Source organism: Mustela nigripes, chromosome 14 (assembly GCF_022355385.1).
Source record: "Mustela nigripes isolate SB6536 chromosome 14, MUSNIG.SB6536, whole genome shotgun sequence".
NCBI lineage: Eukaryota > Metazoa > Chordata > Mammalia > Carnivora > Mustelidae > Mustela > Mustela nigripes.
The window spans coordinates 49721736-49745090 of NC_081570.1; the positions used below are offsets into that span (position 1 = coordinate 49721736).

General features: G+C 39.4%; 1 protein-coding gene across 6 annotated transcripts in view; it reads left to right on the top strand.

The window, feature by feature from the left end:
* Positions 1-23355, top strand: part of NFIA (nuclear factor I A) — a 560134-nt gene that overhangs the window by 373184 nt on the left and 163595 nt on the right. For all 6 annotated transcript variants that reach the window (XM_059374930.1, XM_059374931.1, XM_059374929.1 and 3 more), the window contains exon 3: positions 13922-13987. In XM_059374930.1, coding sequence (XP_059230913.1) covers positions 13922-13987 — 66 coding nt within the window. The remainder of the gene's footprint in view (positions 1-13921; positions 13988-23355) is intronic.

The window sequence follows — 23355 nt, forward strand, 5'->3', positions numbered from 1 at the left end:
TGTTTCTTCTTTTTCTTTGTTTTCCCCACTCATTGTGTTTTCTATTTTGGTAACCCAAAAATACAACAGGACAGAGTTTGGAAAGGATAGTCATAGGTTCCAACCAAAAATGGTCTAGCCACTATTTATTCTTTGCTTTTTATAAGATTGTACATCTGAAAAATGGCGGCGATATTGAAGTCACTGAGAACCATAGGTTAGGGCCTTGGCTGTGGGAATGCTGCAGGGGTTGAAATGGTGCCCCGTGAAGCCCAGCCGAGGTAGGGAGGAGAGAGGAGGATGTGTGAAGGTGGGGGCATGACTGGCAGGGAGAACTGCTGTTTTGTGTTGTGTTCACTGGTCCCTGCACCTCCCTATAGGCTTTCCACCATGAACAAAAAATTGGAAAAATCATGCATCCCAAGGATTTGTCATTTTTGTTGACTAGAAAACAAACAGATAAACCCTTTCTTATTTATAGAAACATTCACCTCCTCCCATCCTCCCCTGATAAACTTTGGAAGGGGTTCTAACTCTGTGTTACTACCACCCACGGAGATGGGGAAAGTAGCTACTTTTAAAAAACAAGCAATGTATACTTTTCTAAATGAGTGGAATTCTTAGTCAACATTGTGAGTTACCTTGGGACTGAATAAAAAACTCACAGTGCTTTTGCACACAGTAGGTGATCAGTAAAAGTTTGATGGACTGAAATAAGCAAGCTTCTTCTTCCTAAGAATGACTAATTACGAGTCTTTGCATAGAGTACCAATGTTTTTTGTTTTTTGTTTTTTATAAAGGAGCCTTAAAAAGGATCAGAGAATTTTTGACGAGGAGTAGCTATTGAAATGGCACTTTATATTAGACTTCACAGAACACATGATTTTTTAAATCCAAATAAATCCAGGTGACAAGAAACTCTTATTTTAAAAGCACATCCTGGAGACACCAGTGTGGCCCAGTCAGTTAAGCATTTGCCTTTGGCTCAGTTTGTGATCCCAGGGACCTGGGATCGAGCCTCATGTTGTCATCTTCGTGGGGCTCTGAGGTCAGGCGGGAGTCTGCTGCTCTGTCTCTTTCTGTCTGCCCCCCCAACCCCTGACCCCTGCTCGCTAGCCTATCTCAAATGAATAACTAAAATCTTTAAAAATAAATAAGCAAATAAAAACACATCCTGGAGAGAATTCGTTTGGCTACTCGGACCCAAACTACCACTAGGCTTTGTATGGAAGACAGTTGAATTGTAGGATCATTACTAAGCAAATTATCTGTCCATACTAAGTTCCTAAAGTGGGAAATACGTATCCCCTACACCAGTGTCACCACAGAAAAGAATGTAGACTATGTCCTAAAATGAAAACCAAAATGCAGACAAATGAACTTTAAATGAATACGTGGGCCCAGCTTGTCCCTAATTGTGTTCAAGTAGCAGGACCCCACACTCAGGTGGATTTCTGAAAGCTTTTCTGGTTTTCAAAGCAATATGAGTCAATTCATGCATTTTAATTATCTAGGTTTGTTTTTTTTCTTGTTATGTAGAATGTTTGGAGTTTTCTCATTTGTATCAACTCACACATTTTTGAAATTTTATAATTCAGTATAGTTTTGGTTATAGATTAAAGTTCACTGACTAATCTTTTTAGCATGTTCAACTGCTCCATGAGAGATACACAGAACCTGATGGCTTCCAAGTGTGGTTCAAACATCCAAAGCACTTGAGATTAGCACCATGTGAAGAAATTTTAAAATATTGTACTGCAATTAATTTTAAATAACTTAGCACTGCATATGTCAAGGAGAAAGCCATGATAGGATCCAAATGGAAAACTCCTGAAAGTGAAATGATTCAGTACATTTAAATCATTTTATCTATCATAAAGACATAGAAGCAAAACATACATGATTATTTTTACTTGCAAAAGGCTTGGGTGAACTGGTAGAGAATCAGATATCACTTGAGCTTTGTGATGATCCCTTGGGAAGTCTGAGAATCATTTTTCGGTTGGGCAAATGGTAACTTCCCATATTCATGCATGTTTGTTATAGGTTCAAAACCAAGTTATTACGGAAGAGTTATTGTCAGTGTGTAAGGATTATAAAGGGCACCTAGGTGGCTCAGTCAGTTAAGTATCTGCCTTCAACTGAGGTCAGATCTGAGGATCCTGGGTTGGAGTCCCCTGTCCCTCAGGGAGCCTACTTCTGGCTCTCCCTCTGCCCCTCGCCCTGGTTCATGTGCTTGTGCTTTCTTTCTCTCCTCTCTCCTCTCTCAAATAAATAAATAGAATCTTTTTTAAATGTAAGGGTGGAAGCGTTTTTTAAAAAAAAAGACTCTATATATGTATATATAAATCCTATATATATAAAATATATATTATATAGCTATCATGTATCTATAATATATATGTGTGTGTATGCATATATATATATATATATATATGAAGTATATCTGAAATATTTTTTAACAAGTATTGTTTTAAATCCTAGGACTTTGGACCTAGACTAAATTCTTTAAGAATACATGTGGATCAAGGTCTAAAGAGAAAGCATTGCTTGTAGCCTTCAGTGGTCAGGGTTGGCCAAGTCACCGAAGAGAAACATTTGTGACTCTTAGTGGGCTATTTGCGGTCATTTATAAAGTAAAGAAGAGACAGTCTTTGACTTATAATGATTATTGCACTCATGTTTTACTAATTGCACTTATAATTGGCAGTAAATAAAATATCAACCAGTCCCTTTGGATGGGATAGGGTCCTGGGCTTGAATGCAGCCAAAAGACCAACCACTGAATTGCCCATAATCTATTTCAAATTAGACTTCTAGGGCTACGAAGAATCTTTACAAGCTACCTAAAATGCCCCTCATTCTGGTCCAGAAAAACAGGCCTTCTGACCTCTGTAGGGTCTTCCCTTACCATGTGGAGTAGACCACTATCCTGTCTTCCAGTGTCCCCAAAGCCAGAGAATCCACCCAAAATATCTGTTAACCTTTCCCAAGGTGGGCCCTGTTGTATTTCATGACCCTAAGAGAGGTATTTTTTCACTTTTTGATTTCCATTCCATTTCAACAAACATCTATTAGTACCTATATGTTCCAGATACTGTGCTATCTGGCAATAAAAATAATGAGGCAGGAAATAAAAGGAGATAGTCAGTGCAATTCTTTCCCCCAGTTTATATACTTCCGAAAACCTGCTTCTGTGCAGTGGGCTGTTAGAGAATTATTGCTCTTATAATTTACAAGGCATTTAAAATCACGCCACTCAGTCCTCATAATCTTGAAACTCAGGCGTTTAGAAGATGAAAAGAAGCAACGGGCCTTGCCCAGTGGCCAAGTGAGGCCACAGACCCAGGCTTGCTAATAATACCTTTGCCTCCTTGGCTTGTACCTCAGCTGCTTCTGTTAGAACTGTCCTTTCTGTTCACCGGGAGGACACCAGGCCTGACCAGCAATACCGTTCGGCACTATATGTGAAATTGTTTCTGTGGGGAAAATCTGATTCCAAAAAGCTATTTTGGTAGTTTTCCCCCATGCCCAACAATGCCAGTTGTATAATAACAGTGCCCCATTTCTCTTAAAAGGACTCTGTCTCAGCCTCCTATAGCTCCCTAGAAAAGCGGCTCCCCGCCATTACCGCCAGCAGTTAGCATCCCAGCTCCTGTAAATTTTGTTAGGAGGCTACATTTAGTGGCACTGATTCCTGCTAACAGAGAGTAAAAGCAATTAGGTGTGTGTGTACAATAATGCGCTGCTGTACTTTGATTTTACCAGGAGATAGGACTCAATCAAGAGGAGATGCCCCAGAATCTTGATCATGTTCTTATTAGCCTCATAGATGGAGAGCTCCCTGAGAACAGAGACCTTACCTTTTAAACTTTTGTGTTTCTAGGTACACAGTGCCAGAGGCACACAGTAGGCACATTAATGAATGCAGTGACTTCATGAAAGGAATGAGTAGGCCCAAGGTCAAGGAATTAAAAAGAAAGCAGTTAACTGTTTCGGCAAAATGTTCCGCCGTCATTTTCCCCTTCGGTTAGGAGTAGTGGTGTGAACACTATTAACACTGCAGAAACCCAGACTTGTCCAAAATATCTAGTTCTAGTCCTCACCAGGGGTGTAATTCATAATACACTGACGGATGGTCCTGTTTTCTCAAATGCTTCAGGATAAAGACCAAAAAGAAACAAACAAACAACCTCCCTCCCCCAATATCCTACTTTACCCAGCCACAGAATCTTTAACCTTCTCATTTCTTAGGCAAATTGTTACTAGGCCATTCTCACTCCTGTGCTTTCACAGAATTGTTTTCTGGTTATGGATGTGACACGGGTCCCGTTGTTTGAGTTTTGAGAGTTCGGTTGTGTAGTCAGTGGATTCGAATCTCCTCCACTTGTGTTTCCTCCGTCCCCTCGTCCCCGGCCTCCCCTATGAGTCCCTTTTCCTCCCTTTTGCCTCTTCAAGTGGGAAGCAGTCACGGCACACCCCAAATTCCGTGGGAGCCCGAGCTCCGGGGGTCTTCTTGAGGCCTTAACCTTACTTTTAGACAGTTGTCATTATCTTTGTCTAAAGGTCATAGCTAAATTGAATAAAAGGAAAGCTGTGTTTTCCTGTCGATGCACAAAGGCAGTATTGACTTCCCTAATCCAGTTTGCTGAGGGGTGAGAGAATTAAATTAGATATCTAAGCACAGAAATTGAGAGCCTTTGAAAACAAAGATAAGGAGACAAGACTGTATTTTCCCTTTTCCTCGGAGCTCTGGACTCAAGATTTTACAGGTGTGTCACCTGATCCATGGCCTGCATCGATCAAAACTGTGCCAGTGCATATTTAATTAGCAAGGGGACCCTGGATGCATTATAGCCATCATCCCTATATTGAATGGACTGTCAGACTTTCCGAACACTTCTCCACCCACACCCTCCTCTCCAGCCCGACCCCCCTCCCTTGCCTCCTTGTTTGGGAAGCTTCTGCATTTTGTCTGAGCAGCTAAAAAGTTTCTTTGTTTTTAGCTGCTGATGCATACAGCACCACTGAGGAGAATACAAACAAGTAGAGTCCTCAAGTGTTTATTTTGTCTAGGAAGACAAGCTTAAACCAATTCGATTCCTCTGGTAAGATTCTTCAAACCCTGTAGAAAACCAACAAGAAAAAATGGAAAGAAAAGAAATACACTGTTGCATTCTTCCTGTACAGAATTTTTTTTGAAGAGTTGGTTATAGTAGGATTAAAAAAAAAAAAAAAAAAGATCCCAGGATAAGGATAAATAATAGTAAGATTAAAGACTACTTTTTTATTATGATAGAAAAGTATTTTCTTTAAAAAAAAATACCTGTTTTTTGATGGTTAGGTAGGGCATATTTAGCAGTTTTTTAAATTTATCAGTCCAATTTGCATGATAAAATGATAAAATTCACCATTCTGCCTTGAGTCTGTCATGCCCTTAGGAGAACCAATGAATGTAGAAAAGTTATTTAAGAGAGAAGGTGGGCAAAAAGTTAGAGCTCTATGAATTTTTTTTTCCCCCTAAAGTTACAAAGGTTTCACGGGAACTCTTGGTGGGGATTCTTTTTTTTTTTTTTTTTTTTTTTTTTTTTTTAAAGATTTTATTTATTTGTCAGAGAGAGGGAAAGAGAGCGAGCACAGGCAGACAGAATGGCAGGCAGAGGCAGAGGGAGAAGCAGGCTCCCTGCCGAGCAAGGAGCCCAATGTGGGACTCGATCCCAGGACGCTGGGATCATGACCTGAGCCGAAGGCAGCTGCTTAACCAACTGAGCCACCCAGGCGTCCCTTGGTGGGGATTCTTAAAGCGACAGGAGGTTTGGAGTTTTGCCTCAGACAGGTTATTTCATGGGATTATGGTCACCGTTCATTTTCACACAGGTTACAAAGCCTGAATACCCAGACAGAGTGTTGTCTGATAAACAGATGTAATGCACCAAGTCTGCTTAGAATAAAGAGCAACAGACTGTGAGCACATGTTTAGGACTCATTTAAACTAATCAGCATAGTCTAGCTCATAGTTCTGTCTCTAGTCTACTTTTGAGGTAGCTTCTTGCTGGTAAAGTAACAAGGAATTTTTTTTTTTCCCCTGCTACAATTTGCTGCAGAGACTCATGGGAAATTCATTTGCATACATCTTGTTACAAAGACTGACTACTTCCTGGCTTAGACAAAGTGTTGCCTGATAAACAGACTTAACACACAAATGTCTGTCTGGAATAAACAACGGCAAGCTGAGATTTACATTTCCATTATCAGAGATAATCTCTTGCCCAGTATATGGGAATTAAGAACGTTCGTTTTTAAATCAGGGCTATGACACTAATGTTTTATACCAGCATCACATCATATGAGGGTTGGGTCTGATTTTTAAAAAGAAACAAAAACTGCATTTGGATGAAAAGATTTATATTGCTGTGGTAAGTATACATTTCTTTTGGGGGGGGGGCCTTATAGTTTTAAAACCAGGTTTTCTTGTATTATTTTAGTTGATCTCTACAACAGTCCTGTTAAGTTAGGTAACATGATGATTACTGTCCCCATTTTACAGATGAGGAAACTGAGCTCCAGAGCAGTTACATAGTTGAGATTTTTTAACACCTTTTTTTTTTTTTTTTTTTGGTCACTTCATACGCCTTTCAGTAGTAAAATATGAATGCAAGAGAAGCTAATATTTAGTGTATATCCTGAGCTTACATGTCCCCTATAACAGGGGTCACTTTGTTATTATAATAAATTTATAGATAATCAGATACAAGAAAAGAATGCATATAGACTACAACTCAACTGTGCATCATTTTCAATTGACACATTTGTTTTTATAACATGAAAGTATACAGAGAAGTTTTCTATTTTAAGTTGTGTAGATGATTTTTTTTAAGTTGTGTAGATGATTATTTGAGTAATTGTCAAGTATACTTCTGTTTAAGAACTCTAACAACTTACTGTTCTAATTAAAAATTTTTTGTGAAAAAAGTGACTAAAAAGGGGGATGTGATCACTTCTAAAGCACATCTTTGTTTATACACGAGTGGGTAGGTGACCAGGTTGACTCAGTAACTTTGGAGTTCTGAATTGATCAACAGGTTACCATCATATTTCCTGTTGCGGGAAAAACAAAACTCAAAATGATTACCTGAATACTATAGTTTATTTTAGTCACAGACCCTTGTCAAAGAAGATGTAAGAAATTATAAATTTAGCATCGTGCTTGCAGATCTTTTATACTCTCCACCTTCTTGCCCTTGACTTCATGTAGAACTTCACTAAAAAACCTGATCATTACTTGAAGTCAGCCTCGTTCAAAGATTGAAGGCTTAAGATTGAGTCATTTCGTGGTTACTTTCAGAGTGACTGAATTTGTCATTTTTAAAGCTTAGAAATGATTCCCCCTCACTGTCATAACACAATAGTTACGCCATTTTATTTTTTTTTTCTCTATGTGTTAAGACTATATCATTCCACAACCTCCTTGTGCACACAGAAAAATAACACATTTATGAGTAGGTGATAAGACAGTTGACTCACTCTTCAACCTAAACGGTCTCATCATCATACACAGTCCCAACTAAACAGATGGGCTCTGAATACCAGCACTAATGCCAAAAACTCTAATTCCTGCAAATTTAATATTTCACAAATTCTTCTTCAGGAAGACATTTAAAAAAAATTTATTTTCAAGAAAAAAAAAATGGTAGTAACCTAGATTATGTAACAGTGTTTTAAGTATGCCCTGAAAATACTATCCAGGGGAATGGCTAAGAGGTAGATCTCCCGAGCAGCTGGCAGCCCCCGGGGTGGTCTGGTGGAGTCCTTCCAAGTCCCTGCTGCATGAACACAGCCTTCCTCCTCTGTCCGAGTCCGGATTAGTGGGGAGGAAGACCCACATGTGCACGCTAGCCTCATTTTTTTGGAACAAGGGCTTTTCCTCTGCTACATCTCCCCATCTCCTTCTGGTGAAGAACTTCGTGACTGCGGTTATCTCAAGCACACACTTATCCATACAAACACTCCCTTTTAGCTTACTGGGAAAGTTACGGAGATCAAAGTTTATATTTTATAGCCAATCAAGAGAAGACTTCCATTTAAAGACCTGTGGAGTGTTTCCATTTTGGAAGCTAAGAAGACTTGGTTGGTGGGAGTCACCTCATGATTTATCTGTGTTAAAAATTAGGTTATTGTAGGTTAATTTTTTATTAAGTGGGTCATAACTGTGCACATTAATTGACATTAAATATTGGTTTGGTTATTCACTGAGCTTAAAGGATTTTATCTATTCTCTGAAAAGCTAATAATAATTGAATACATTTAGTGGCCCCAGATTGAATGATGGTATTATAAATCTGTTTGCTCTTCACCAGACCATGATGGATAATGTTAGGGTTAGCTGATGGTATTGTATTCATCAGTGTTCACATGTAAGGTATAAACTGTATACATATGTGCACCTAGACACTGACATTCTGCCTTCTCAGGCAAAGGTATTTCAGATAATTTCCTCACACCTCAGTCTTTAAGGTCATGGTGATACTGGGGAAAAATAGCCTTAAACATTTAAAGTTTTAGAATATTTCTTTTGTAACTAAGCTCTAATGACTAATAAACAAATGTGACTATCATAACCGTTTGCCCTTCCAGATTTCCTTACTATCATAACATGTTGTGATACTGGAGGGTCCCAGCAGAGTAATTCTAAACCTTATACTAGCAATCACAGGGAGAACTGTTTTTCCGCCATAACTTCATGGATGTTGAAAAAATGAATCTTGGTGTGTTTTGGCCTCTTTTGCAAAGAACTCTGTCTTCCTGAACCATGAGAAACAAAACTTACCTGAATTTTGAGTATCCTTAAGGGCTACAATTGTGGAGTGTGACTGTTTATTATACTCAGAGTATAATTACCCCTAGTCCTTATTTTCTTTTCTTCCAGAAGTGCTCCTAACTCTTCATTTATTTGCACCAGAGTATTCATTCCTGTCTTTGCCTTTTCTTTTCACACCACAAACAACTGGAAACTCTTTTTTGGTGGAATTTTCACTTTTTTTTCTCTCAGCTGACTAACTCATATATGTTCCTGGATGCCTTTGGCTTCTTCATTATCTCCCTTTCCATTGGGGAGACTTAGAACTGGACATGGAAGTTTAACAGAGGCTTTTGAATCTTCACTTTTAGCCAAATCCTAATGCAGGGAGGGAGGTTGAAACTTAGGTGGAATTATTTTTCTGGTGGAACCAGAATTTGTCCCTTTATGGTCCACAGACTTTTGTTGGTATCATGATAATCAAATAGGAATTACACTGATTCGTGTCAGGGTGAGAAGAGTTCTTCACCACGTCATGTCTGTTCTTCCTTTATCAGTTTTTCACCACAGCAGCTGTTGGGATTTTGAGGCACTCCTCAGGTGTCAGAATATGGCAGATTTCTCTCAGCTTTGTATTTTTTGAATGTGTGGAAAGGCCCTCCGCCATCCATCATTGAAGACTGCACACATTTCTGGGGGGCCTCCTCTGGGTCAGACACGGTCCTCAGGTCTTGTTCCTCCAAGGAGCCTCTTGTGGAGTGTGCTGGCCAGGGCGTCATGGAAGGTGGTTGTCTGCGACTGCTAACCACGGAGCAAGATTTCCCAGCCGACGAACCTGTCTCTGCCTTGCCAGGCCCCACGAAGGGGAACATCAAGCAGAAATAAAGGCCTTTTATTTGCCCTCCTTCCTCGGTTTGTGAGTCTCAGTCCCCTTTAGGTATGACTTTAGTATGTTTTCCAGTCGCTGGCAGTGGCCCAGTGTTAGAAAGCTGAAATGACAAGTTACGCGTATTGAAAATTCATGTCTTGAATTCAGCACTTAGTGAATCCTTGGCCAGGCCAGGCACCCTTGGAAGGTACTGGGGACAAGAAAAGAGTGAGAAAGGAACTCTTTTCATATGGAATTCAGATTCTCATAGGACATCATTTAAGATCCCCTTAGTATAACATAGTATAAATTACACCGTAAGAGATGGATGTACAATGAAGGGACCAGAGAGGAGAAAGTTGAGCACGACGAAGATTTAGCAGCGTTCCATCTTTGCTTCATATCTAAAGAACATAAACTTCGTGAAGGTGATCTCTGTGTTTTTTGCCTGCTATTTGCCCTGTTGACATGTTTTTGTCATTCTTCCCTTCCCAAAGGGAGTGTTCTCCGAAAGTCCATGCTTGGGGGGGGAGCAGAACTGAGGTTGGGGCAACTGAATGTGTGCATAAGTAGCAAATCTAGCACAAGGCTTCTGTTCCTGCATTGCACAAGCTTATGGAAGCAGAGATTGAGATGTAGGCATTAGGATTTATTTTATTCCTTCCCCCCAGTGATTGTATTGATAGTGAAATATCTTTGTCTGAGTACTCCAGCAATATATCTGTGGGCGCCATAAAAATGCATAGATAGATGGCTGCCAGTTCAATTAAGAGGTCTCAACCCAGCCTCCTATATGCAAACCCTGTCTATTTTAGGTTTAAATTTCTGCTCATAAATTTTTTAGAAGCCAAAAGAAACATTGCTTTTCAAGGTTACATTGAAGTCTGAGATTCCTTAAACAAAAAGCAAGTCCCTAGATGGGAAAAAAAAAATTGATGACCCTAATGTACTTCCTCACAATAGCATTTCCAACTCCATCATTTAAACACATTTTAAATAATATTCTCTTCATTGTAATATACAGATCTTCTGGCTTTCAACCAGGGAACCAGAGGAAGTCATGCCAGATATTAGATAGAAGCTATGAGATACAGCATCTGATTCCATGCCGTTGGGTCTGCATCTAATTCTTGCAGGTGGTGACAATCAACTGACCATTTGATAATTGTCAAAAAAAAAAAAAAAAAAAAAAAAGTAAGCGGGGTGCCTGGGTGGCTCAGTGGATTAAAGCCTCTGCCTTCAGCTCGGGTCATGGTCCCAGGGTCCTGGGATCGAGCCCCACATCGGGCTCTGCTCAGTGGCGAGACTGCTTCTCCCCTCTCGCTCTGCCTGCCTCTCTGCCTACTTGTGATCTCTCTCTGTCAAATAAATAAATAAAATCTAAAAAAAAAAAAAAAGTAGCTATGAGGTTAACCTAGGTTTCTATACCAAGTATCAAAGAGAAAAGTAAATTAGTTGGTAACCTTTATGATAGTGTTTCAATGTACATGCTTAAGAAAGCAATCATTCACTTACGTCAATTATGTATGGGTAGAAATTAATTTGCAATTCTGGTCATCTGGTTGGCTCCATACTTAACAGCATGGGTGACCGTTTGCATTGCCAGGGAAAGTGTCCATGAATCTTCAGCAGAGAACATAGGCCCGGGATGGGGTAGTTCTGCTCCTTGTTGGTTCAAAAACGAAACGGCATTCAACAGCCCAAGTTTGAAAGTAACTACGGAAATTTTTAGATCATTTAAATTTTCTTATAGGTCTTTGGCTCTGCCTACCCCTAACCAGGATAGTGTGTTTTAGTATGCTGTCCTCAGTGGTTAACAGTGTCTCCAGCTTTTGAATAAAACTGGAGAAATTAAATTCCGTTTTCAATTTGGCTGGAAGTATCTGAGCTTTCAGAAGAGCTCTGTGGCCCCTTTCTCGCCAACTCTGAGTCTTTTCTTGCCTCTCAGTCATTTACTGTTTACTTGTTTCTCTTTCTGTGGCTTGGAATTTTAAAATTTCTTTGACACACCTACGGCTATCTTCTGTTGCTGTTCATGCTTCCATGAAGGTAAGGTGGTGAAGCAAGTGTAAAAGAAAAGTCAAGAGAAGGAAGAAGTCCACTTTTACATTATTAAAAACATTGTTTTGATATCATTATCCTTCTTGCCTTACTGTTAGTGGATAAATATCAGAAGCGCAATGGTTTTTGTATATTTAGATTAATTGAGATGAAAAATGTTTTTCTGTTTGTTCATGAGGTGATTAATCCTGAAGATATTATACCTAGAGGAAGAACATCAGCTAAGCTCTCGTATTTCCACCAGTTAGGTTTGCTGGTATGACTGCAACATAAATGTTCTGTTTGGCAGAATTTTATGTATCCTTTTTGGGATGTGATCAGAAAGAATTTTAACTTCCCCTAAAACAAAATTAAGTATTTTAAAAATTTTAGTTATAAATATCAATGGTTTAAAATTTTCCAGGACAAAAATAATAAAAGTATGCCGTTCTCATAAAACATATTGAAATGCTTCTCAGACTATTTAATTTATAATTTTTAAAGGCAAAATTAGAGGATCTTTTTGTAGAAAAAGAGAAGGTAGTCATGCCGTATTTTTTTAATTGCTTGCTATAAAAGTAATGTTAATTTATGGAGTTAAAATTTCAAATATGGACCAATATGAATTTGCATTTCCAATTTTCAGTGCTGGCTCCGTATTTGATTTCAGGGATCATTCTGAAGGATTTCTCTCAAGTTATTTTTGAGCTATCATGCTTTTGTTTGTGGTTTCACTATGGTGATTGTTACAAAACGATAAAAGCTATCGCTTTTGCCAGACTTAAATAAAAATTCACTTTTCACATCTTTTGTTATTTGCACTTCGGGATCGGCGTAGAATGTTTGCTATAGTCACCAGGTTAAGATCATCTGAAAACTTAGAGATAGACATTTTCCTTATAATACTTCCCTATAATTAAAATCCTCATTTTAAAATCCATCCTTTTAAAAGCAGGGAGCCTTTCTAAAGTAATAAATTAGCATTTCTCGACCCCGGGTTACTAGGAGTGCTACTTCTTTTTGCAATATCTCCAAGAAAGAAAATAATAATGCTATAACTCTGTTGAAATAGAAGTAATATTTTCAGTTTAATCACAGTTAAGTGTCATGACCTTTTGATCTTGCTCTGAACTTCTTGCTGAAATGTGGTCAAGTTTTAGACAGCCAATTCTAACCCTGTGAAGCCAAGGTAAAGTTACTAGCCAGACTTTACACAGATATAGAGGTTATTTAAAAAAAAAAAAATTTCTGTTTGTGTTTAGATAGCGTTCTATACCGTTTAGAATCTCAGAATATGCTTCACAGCCCAAAAATTTACCCTTGAAATATTTTGTCCGATTTTTGTCTCCTCCCTCCAAAAAATGTCTAAGTATGTTTACTTCTAATTCTGTAAGATTCTTTTGCTCTCACTTAATTTGATCTCATTTTTAAAATTAAATGTTATTTTGCCAAAAATGGTCCCATTTAGCTTTTTTTTTTTTTTTTTTTTTTTAGTTTGGAAATGCTTATATTTTTTTAAGTAAAAAATTAATGGAATTTAACAAAGGTGTGCAAGAATCTGTTTTTGCAAACGAGTTCTCTTAGGAGCTCCCAAAGGCATCAGCACCAGAGGAAAATCATACTTGTAAAGTGGAGGCAACACGTCTCTTTCGGAAAGATGCCTTTGAGTGATCCTGTAATTTCAAGTGAACGTGATAGAGTATTAGGACTCTCGTATTTCGTGGCGTTAGTCTGCTTAGTGTGTTGCTGTAGTACAGAGCTAAATATCAACAGAACTTGTTACTGTTGTTTGGGTTGCTTTTATATACCAGCTTCAAAATATGTTTTGACACTTTATTATGTTCTGAATCAAGCTTCAGATGTGTGTAATGAAGGATGAAGTCTTTATCAGACTCTAGTGTATAAATAATGAAGAAGAGCAGTTTTGGAAATGGTTTCTCTGTAAGAGAATGGTTTCTGAAGTGTTTCAAGTTATGATCTGGTGCAAGCCAGACGCTGTGGAGGTGTACCCAGAACGGAGCCTCCTCTCCAAAGACACAGGGCTGCTGCCGCCGCTGCTTTTCTCCCCCTTTCTTCTCTTTCCCCCTCCCCACTTGTTTCCCCCTCATTCATCTTGTCATTCCCATAGCGTTCTCATTCCTAGTTTACATGCTGAACCTTTTGAGAAAGTCTGGCACCTCTGATCCACTTTCCCTCACAGACCCTGTAATTTTTGGCTGTATTTTTATGTTTTTCAGATTCAAGTCAATCTGAAAGTCCCAGCCAGCCAAGTGACGCTGACATTAAGGACCAGCCAGAAAATGGTAAGTTTAGTTGGGGACTCGAGCTGCTGCTTTCAGAGTCCAGCGGTAGCCAGGAGCCAACCAAGTACAAGGATTTTGGGGTCTGCCCTATGGGCAGCTCATAGTTAGGAATAACTCTGATGACTCAAGGCAGTCTCTGGATCCTTCTAGCAGCCCCGAGCCCTCCTCCATTCCTCTCAAAACACCATCAGGGTACTCATGAGAACCTTAGTTTCCAGGAACATTGATGGCTGTGAGAGGTAGGGTTGATTTACCAAATCCGAATCTTCTACAGCACAAGTGAGGAGCCGCCGCCTCTCTGATTTCTAGTTCCTTCTAAGGTGGCAAATGCCCCACCACCTTCTTCACTGGTGATTTAAGGTCATCAACTAACAAATACTTTCGTAGCCTTTCAGAGCTCAGCCCTTTCCTAATTGCTTTCAGAAAATGATCTCCACCTTTGAAGGATTTTCCACTTTAAATTGTCTGAAATAAAATCATAAGGGTACATGACAGTATTAAATTTCTAAATTGTATAATTATATAAATTTTCAGTTGCAGAAACTTGATTAACATAGAAAGCGCATTTTATATACAAATTTATATATACTCTTACGTATACTCTTGTGAGTATCCAGTGAAGTACTGGATCTGTGGTATGTGCTCCAAGTACAGAACAGATTGTTATAGGTTGGAATTTAAGATGGAGTAAAACTATCAGTTTCAGTAAAAACTGAAAAGTGAACTGGTAGTCCCTATCATATACTGAACATTGTACTATGTACTTTCCCGGATACCATCTCATAAAATTCCAAAGTGCTTTTCCTCAGTGATAGAACTAAAGACTCTAATGGGGAGGCTTGACCTTCAGGGGCATGTGAAGGACGCATGGCATCGTAGTTAAAACTCAGGCTGTGACATCAGGCCTGCGTTCAAATTCTGCCTCTGCTATTTCTTACCTTTGTAACATTGATCAGGTTATTTAACCTCTCATCTTTAAAGTTTTAAGTTATTCTTTTTTTTTTTTTTAAAGATTTTATTTATTTACTTGACAGACAGAGATCACAAGTAGACAGAGAGGCAGGCAGAGAGAGAGAGAGAAAGAGGGAAGCAGGCTTCCTGCGGAGCAGAGAGCCCGATGTGGGGCTCGATCCCAGGACCCTGAGATCATGACCCCAGCCGAAGGCAGCAGCCTAAACCACTGAGCCACCCAGGCGCCCCTAAGTTATTTTTTAAACTTCAAACTCTTTAAAGTTTAAAGTTATTTTTCATCTTTAAAATAGTATAGTAATAATATATAATAAGAGCCTACCTGTTGAAGAGCTAAATAAGATGCACATATTCATGTAGCTTATAAAGAATGGTTAGCTCTTCAATATTACTTATTATTTTTCTTGTCCGTATCATCCGTTCCCATATTGGTTTTTCATCTACTTAGAATGATCTCATTCCTCTGGTCGCTCCTTTGTTGTGCTATATATTTTTCCATTTTGATCTCTGTCTGATCTTTTGAAAAAGATAAGGTAAACTGAATTATGTCGGTGCTGTGGGATGGAGGATATTTACCACACTAGATATCCTCTCACTACAGACTTTATTTCATTTCCCAAGCCTGGGAAATTCTTGATTTCATTGCTGGATTCTGACATTAAATATGGACTCTCTGGCTATCCCTCTTCTTATTCTAGTGTTTTAATGGTAATTTCCTCATCAAAGGTGTCTCTTCAAAGCCAGCATAAGAAAAGAGAGACCCTCCCCCCCGAAGTCTTGTCTTTAGTGTCATAAATAGCTCCATCTTATTATTTGTTGAAATTTTAAAGGGATTTATTTATACATTGGTTTCATCCTTCATTTCCACCTTATAGGTGATACCTTAAATGTTTCATTTATCGATCATACGTCTATATAATCTGCCTGAAGTTGTGTCTAGAGATACTCATTTTACTCTCATTTCATTTTTAAAACTTAATGGTTGTACGGGTATGTGGTTCGTGTATTTAGGGCTGGCCGTCCCTCTAGCAGGCCTGCGATTCATCTGTCTTCATAAAATGGCCGACAAGCTGTTCACATGCAAATATAAATCGAGAGCATGAGAGAGGCCTGGCATGCCTTTCTGGAGCTGCCTGTAATACCGATACTGTGCATTTCCCATTCCAAAAAGCAACCAGGATGGAGCCTGGATTTCTTGGCCAAAGGCAGAGCTATTAGCCAAGTTCACTTTTAACCCCAGATTACTTGGTGCTACTTCAAGGATTCACGATACTATTTGGGGGTGAAGAGGGGGTGGGTAAGATTGTGTAAGTTCAAAAAAAGTATTAATATCTGGGAGAGAAAGTAATAGGTTTCTATGTTTCAAACTTCTCTTTATTTCAAAGAAAAAGAAGTAGAGACTGCTTAGTCTTAGTCTTGATTGAAGCTTAGCCTAGAGGAATGGCAGCCCACTCAGTTTCCTCTACCTGCCTTTTGTCGATCTCAGATGAAGTGATTGGAGGAAACATGATTTTTACCTCTTTTCTAAAGACACATAATCCCTAAAGGAAGAGAAATGAAGAGTTCAGGACCAGGTATTTACGTGCATTAGAGAACTTTCTAGTGCATTAGAGGAGAACTTTCCAAAGCCATAAACTAGAACTTTCTACAACTTCCAAGAGTGATTTTTCTTTCTCATTACCCAGGTTATGGATGATGAGTTCCCAAAAGGTTTTTGTTTGTTTGTTTTGTTATTGTTTTTAAAAAGGCAGCTCTCATAAATTTAGCAACCAACATCTAAGAACTTTGGGAATCTTGGTGGGTGAAGAAGTGACAGACTCTGGTCTTCAATTAAAGTGGGAATGTATTACATCTTCTTTATGTATATATGCTAGGGGAAATCATATTCTTTTTATCCTGGCTCTTGAGGAGAAAGGTAATGGGAAACGAATGGTATTTTCCTAGTAAACCATGGAGAATGAATAGACAAATGGCAACATGCCGTTTCATCCAAAGCCATAAACTAGGCCATGTAACTTTACCTAAAGTGGATGCAGCTGTTTTTTCCCGGTCCAGCTAGTCTGTTTCTTTCTGTGGAATTTTTGCTTTCTTTTCTTGTACTCCCTTAAGATTCAACTGTAAAAGGAAACAAATCTTTGTCCAATTAGAGTATTAGATGGGAATTTTGAAGGAATTATTTGAAGCCCAGAGATAAAATATCAGAATCTCTGAAACTCAAAATGGGTATAATATAATGATTAAAAACTCTGCCTCTAGAGTCGGACAGACCTGAGTTCAGATGAAATAATGGCTGGGTGATTTGGAATCAATTGCTGCTCCAAACTCAGTTTTCTTATCAATAAAATAGGAATACTAAAAGAACATACTTCGTATTAAAAGGGAGAATACATACATGAAACAGCATCATGTCTGGTTCCTAGTAAGGACTCAAAGAAAAGTAGCCATTATTACTCTTAGTTAAAGCTCATATCTGTAAAGAGCATGCATATTGGAGAGGCCAAAAGCTGGGAGGTTTGGAACAGAAGGGGAATAGTGTCAGAAAGAAACCAAGACTTTTATTAGAGAGGTACCTTCTGTAGGTACCTACTATGTTCTGAAGTGTCAGATATGAGTCTCCTTTATCTGTCTACAGTCCCCACAGTGCCATATCTATTTTATTGTGTGGACTGTTCTTCACGGTCTGTTCATCTCCTGGTTGACTACCACAGAAGTCACGGAATTGCCAGAACCTTCAGAATGAGCGCTCCCAGAGAAGGTGATTCTGGAAAGAAGGGGCCCCACCTAGATGGCTTTAATTTTAGCTCAGTCTTTCCTTGGCACCAACCACATAGAATCTGGCTTATTAAAAACTATAAGCTGATTAAGGGTTGGGTTCATGACCAGTTCCTTTTAAAACAATCTTGCAGAGCATATAGCTCTGTGCCTTGACCTCAGCAGGTACCTGGTATTTATTTCTTTAATGAATAGAATTAATAAGTAGATGAATATGTTCTCATTATCCCCAAATATTTTGTGAGTGTCTGCTCACTGTTGATTGACCAAAAGGTTCTTAAAGAAACAAATATCAAAAATTAAAAAAAAAAAAAAAGAAAGAAAGAAAGAAAAAGAAAAGAAAAACGGAGATGCAAAAAATCTAACTTGGCTGTGGGGGAGAATCGCACACGGACATGTGGGCACACATGCGCAGATATGACCGATGGTGCTAGGAAACCAAAGCCAGAGGCTTTGCTGATGTCCACAGTAGATCAGGTGGTACCTCTGCCCCTCCCGCGTGAGCAGGTGTGAATGAAGCTATGAAGTACTATACTGTTCGCTTATGCTTGCTTACCATAGGGGATGAAATTCTGACAGAGTTCTCAGCTCTGACGGGAATTATACATTTAGTTCTTCTGCTTCGTGCGGTAACTCCCTCTCTGGCTTTGCAAAAGACTCTGAAGGCGTTGAGCCTTATTGGTTGGGCTTCAACTTAGAACATTGACTCAAGCCACCTTCACGAATTCCCAACAGGTACTTTGGCTGCTATTAACAGTTTTTATACGGACAGAACATTTGAAAAGACAGTATTTACGGGACCTGTGAACAGTTCCCTAAAGCTTGTGTTCTGTGATTCTTCAGGTCAGTCATTAAGGAGGGAAAAATCTCATGTGATAACCCTCCTAAATTCAAGTCATGCATCTCTAGGGCCACACCGAGTCCCTGTCTGAGGGAATGGTGTCGTCCAGCTTTGGCACTCAAAGCACACTCCCTGCTGGGACTCGCTTTGAAAACACCCTCTACTGAAAAAAAGAAGAAAATACGGGATTCCCTTGCCAGAAAAAGGAAAGCTGTGTTCACATGTCCACGACCCCCCCAACCTACTTTGTCTCATCACCTGCACCAACTACTATTAATAACCTCATCTTTGTGGTTTTTAAAATGTGATATTTATAACAGGAAAGCAGGGTTGGTATTTGGATTATTTCCTTCAGGCTTAATCATGTTTGTTCTTCCTCATTTGTCTGGTGGTCGCCCATATGTTGGTGGTGTAAACCCTCAGATGGGCCTTTGCAATCAGTGGAAAGCCATTAATCATGATGCTTGCCCCAGATTTTGAAAATGTCCAGCTCTACCTGCCAATTTGAAAATCATCCTAGAGAATTGGTTGAGTGTGGCTCTCCTGGTCACCAACGTCATTTGTGTCATTTCCATCTTGTATTGCCATGCTAGATATTGTTGCTAAACATTGCTAGATGAACAAGGAATGTACTCCAACCACAATCACATCTCCCTAGTTATCCATTAACCCATTTCTGTGAGTATTTTGAATATTTCAATACTTATGAAATAACTGTCAAAACTACGAACTTGCTGGCTTTAGATTTTATGTGTGGGATCCACTTTGTAATTTGGGGGTGAGAGAAGAGAACTGTAAATTTCTACTTCTCTTACGGAATAACACTGTTTTGTCTGATAATATGCTCTTAACACCTTGGAAGCCCTGTCCTTTCACGTTTTTTCACTACCTCCTCAAAAGGGGGTATCTTGCCGTGTTACAATATTAATATGTAGCAGAAAGGCAAAATAAGAGTCATAATTCCAAACCCTAAGCATTTTCTCTTACTTACTACTGGTTGGATTGCCCATTTTAGGAACCGTTTTGATTAATGGGATCGTTTTAGGAATTTTGGAGGCAATACAGCCTTATAATTCATACTTTCCTGGGAAAGCAGGAGCACTGTAGCATCATTGACTTATAAATATAATTTATCAGTATTTCATCATTTGCATGAATTTCGTTGACAATTACCTAGCAACAGTTATTCTCCACAGTGTTTGTTCCAAAAACACTGCAGGGACAGACTCACTGGAGTGACCCCCAGAATAGCAGCAGATGAGTAATGATCAATATTCTAAACCATGTAAAGGTCCCAACTTAGGGAGACATTCCAACCTAAATGCCTCTGGTTTCCAGATCTGAATAATTAAATTCAGACTGATGAATTTTCAGCAATGCAATGGACCCAGTCTCTCTCCTTTAAGAGACTGGAGAACCAGAATTTGGTTTGATCTAAAATGTCATTCTGAGTCCAGGTGAATCGTGCTTTCTTAAATATTGGTAGCAGATGTGACCCATCATTATTTGCACAGGCTCTTTAGAAATGCCTCCAGACAAAGGAAATTCTTGGATCTTGCCTTTTGAAAGATGAGGTACCCAGGGAGGTTTGCAGGCTTCACCCCACCCCCACCCCCACGTGCATCCCACAGTGTAGACCAGGTTAAACTTTACCACAGGACCCACTGTCAATAAGGAGCTCTTTCAACTGAAAAATAAAGAGGAAATTTGTAGTCGTTCTTAGAAAGTAGTTTACCTCACACATTATGGGTATTTTATTGTCTACATATAGAGGATAACTAGCTGAACAGACTTTAAGTGGTTGGCTAGTGGCCAAAATAGGGAGTGTTTTAGACCACGTTCCCTAATGTCTAAATTCTCAAATGGACTGGATGGGTGGTCTAGTTTAGACATCTTCTCTCCGCCACCTGCCCTCCCCACCCTGTTCTTCACACACAGTTACAGAAGAAAGAAGAAATAAAGGGATTTCTTTCTGGTCCTCAAAATCATTTGTGCCTGTAATTCTTATCCCAGGAGACACAACCGTTTGAGTGCCTATTGGATGTCACATTCTAAGTAGAAAGGCATTTTTAAGTGTTTATTTATAATTTATATGGGATTCTGTAAATCTGTCCATAGATCTTGAGTCCAAAAATGGGAAGCAATAGAACTCACGTAGTATTTAAATTGGGCGCAGAAAAGAAAGCAAATGAGGAGCCGTCATCAAGTCACAGTGTGGTAGAAGGTACACCTGGTGTTTATCTGCGGTCCCATCTGCTGTTGCTTGGTTTTCCCTGTGATCTGAGCCCCAACAATTCGGAGAGGACCCTTTGACAGAGAAGGACCTTAGAAGGACCTGCAGGGTACTTTTAATGGTCACTTTAGCATACCTCTCCATCAATTAAAACTCAGCACAGTGAGCTATCAGGGAGGCTCGTTCAGGTCAGGAATAGTGTATGAGCTTTCCTTGCCACAAATAATAGGGTCTGATTTGACACTGGAGTGTGAATTTGTTGATTTAAAGCTTGTACATTATTTTTTTTTTAGAAGGAATTATCCATTTGTGGATAATATTAGAAAACTGAATGTAATATAAATAATTTATTTGGGGATTTGGAGTCACTAATCCAGATTGATTAGTTGTCTGCTAGAAAAATGCATGTGGCCACAAGGATTTTTGGCACCTTTTCTTCCCTACAGCTTCCCCACTCTTTTTCTCTTCTTCAGGTTTTACTCAGCTCCAGGCAACTCTGTTCCCTTGGCATTAGCTTGTCGTTAAGGAAATCTACTGGGATAGCTCAAATAGAGGCGGGGGGAGGGGTAATATTTACTGCAGAGTACTCGGCCCCATCTCAGTTGTGCACTGCTATCCATGGTTGATTTTCACCCAAAGGGAGCAGGGGAGTCTCATACGCCTTGTCTGCAGGCATCATATGGTACATAGCAAAAGAGAGGGGTGGAAAGGATGTCGTGGCAAGGCCCAACCAAGTAGCAGTAGGCTTCCCACAGTCTCTCCATGAAGGATAGTCAGTGTTTTCTTAGATCTCTGTAGATCTTTTGCAACCAGAGAGCTTCTCAGCAAGCAGTATTTATAAACTCAAGAGATGAGCAAGGAGAAGCCAAATCACGGCTTCTGAATAGGTCTGATTAGCAAAGGAGAGTTGCCACGACAAGCCTGACACGGAGCATCTGTTAGGAGAAAATCAGTTGTCCAAGTCACTTAAAGACTTTGTACTTCAATTTTCTCATAAGTAATTCAACAGATAATTACTAAGAATCTGCTAGGTGCATTTGGACAATGTACTGGATGCTTGGAGGGAATGTAGCAATGGATGAGACATCCTGTTCTTGAGGACTCGATAGTCTAGTGAGGGGGAAAAGGCTTAATTCATCCTTCCATTCAACAAATATTTATCTAGTGCATCTTAAGAACTGGTCACTGCATTGAACAAAAACAGAGAAAACCTTATTCTCTGGTGGGAGGAGACAGACGATGAACTAACTAATACATACGCAATGTGCCCAGTGATAGTAAATATTACAACGAAAAACAGGGGCAGATAAGGAGATGAACAGTGGAGGACATGGGAGCTATTTTACATAGTGTGGTCGGGGAAGGCCTTTAACTGTCGAATTTGAGTTCAGACCTGAAGAAGGTGAAGAAGAAATGATGCAGTCATTATGGACTTTGCCTAGAAAGAGAGGTCAGTAAATGTATAGGCTTTGAGGGAGGCTGGGGGAACAGTGAGAGGGTCAGTGTGGCTTAAGGGGCATGAAGGAAGGAAAGAGCCATTGGAGATGGGGGAAGCAGGAAATGAAATGGTACCGGGCGTTCGAGGCCAAGGAAAGGACTTGGCAGACTCCTTGGTAAGCTATGATATGCTCTACAGCGGAATGCACGTCCCAGATCCATTCATTTCTTGATACAATAAATATATCCCCAGCCCCTACGATCTGTGAGATACTTAATATACTTAATGTTCAGAGCAGAGCAAGCATAGCGTCTAGCATGGAGTTGTAGACAAAGGCCTGATTTGTAACGTTGCCAAAGAGAGACTCTCTCATCTACCATGGCAACATCCTTTAGTATCCCCAAAGGTTTTTTCCTTATGCATGTAATACTAAAAGCTGAGTTACTTACATGGGATACTTGACTTCACATACCCACTCATGCAAACGATTCCTTTTTCATTTAATGGAAATCTAAATCTGCGGGCTTCCAGCTTATCCCTTATCTCATGACACCATTTAGATCATCAGCCCCCAGGTCTCGAGTACATTTACCATGAAGCTTTCTTTTTCTCCCTAATAGTTACCAGATTGAGCAATAAAAATAGAAGACACCAGCTTAAATCTGAATTTCATATAAATCAACAATGACTAATTTTGTAGTATTAAATAGGTATACTTAACATTTTAAAAAGTATTTGTTTATCTAAATTCACTCCTATATTTTATCTGGCCACCGGTCCTGATTCCCCACACAGCCTGGTGTGCGGTCGTAACAGCAGCACGTGGAAAGATCTGAGTAGTCGGTGGTAACGTCACTGATCATGAAGGGTCAAATCACTGGAATTTCCGCCCCTGAAAATGAACCCCGGGGGAAGAGGACCACGAAGTTCTAACCAGCTGACTACTTAAATTCCATTCTTTCTGCATCTGCTGGTACCTGGTCCTGTAGTTAGTTATCTTGGAACAATAAACCTCTTGTAAGGCACAGTCACTACATAGAGAATGGTAGTTGAGAGCCATTCAACCGAAGCAAGTAAATTTGTTAAGTTTAATTAGTGGGATAGCAATTGAGTAA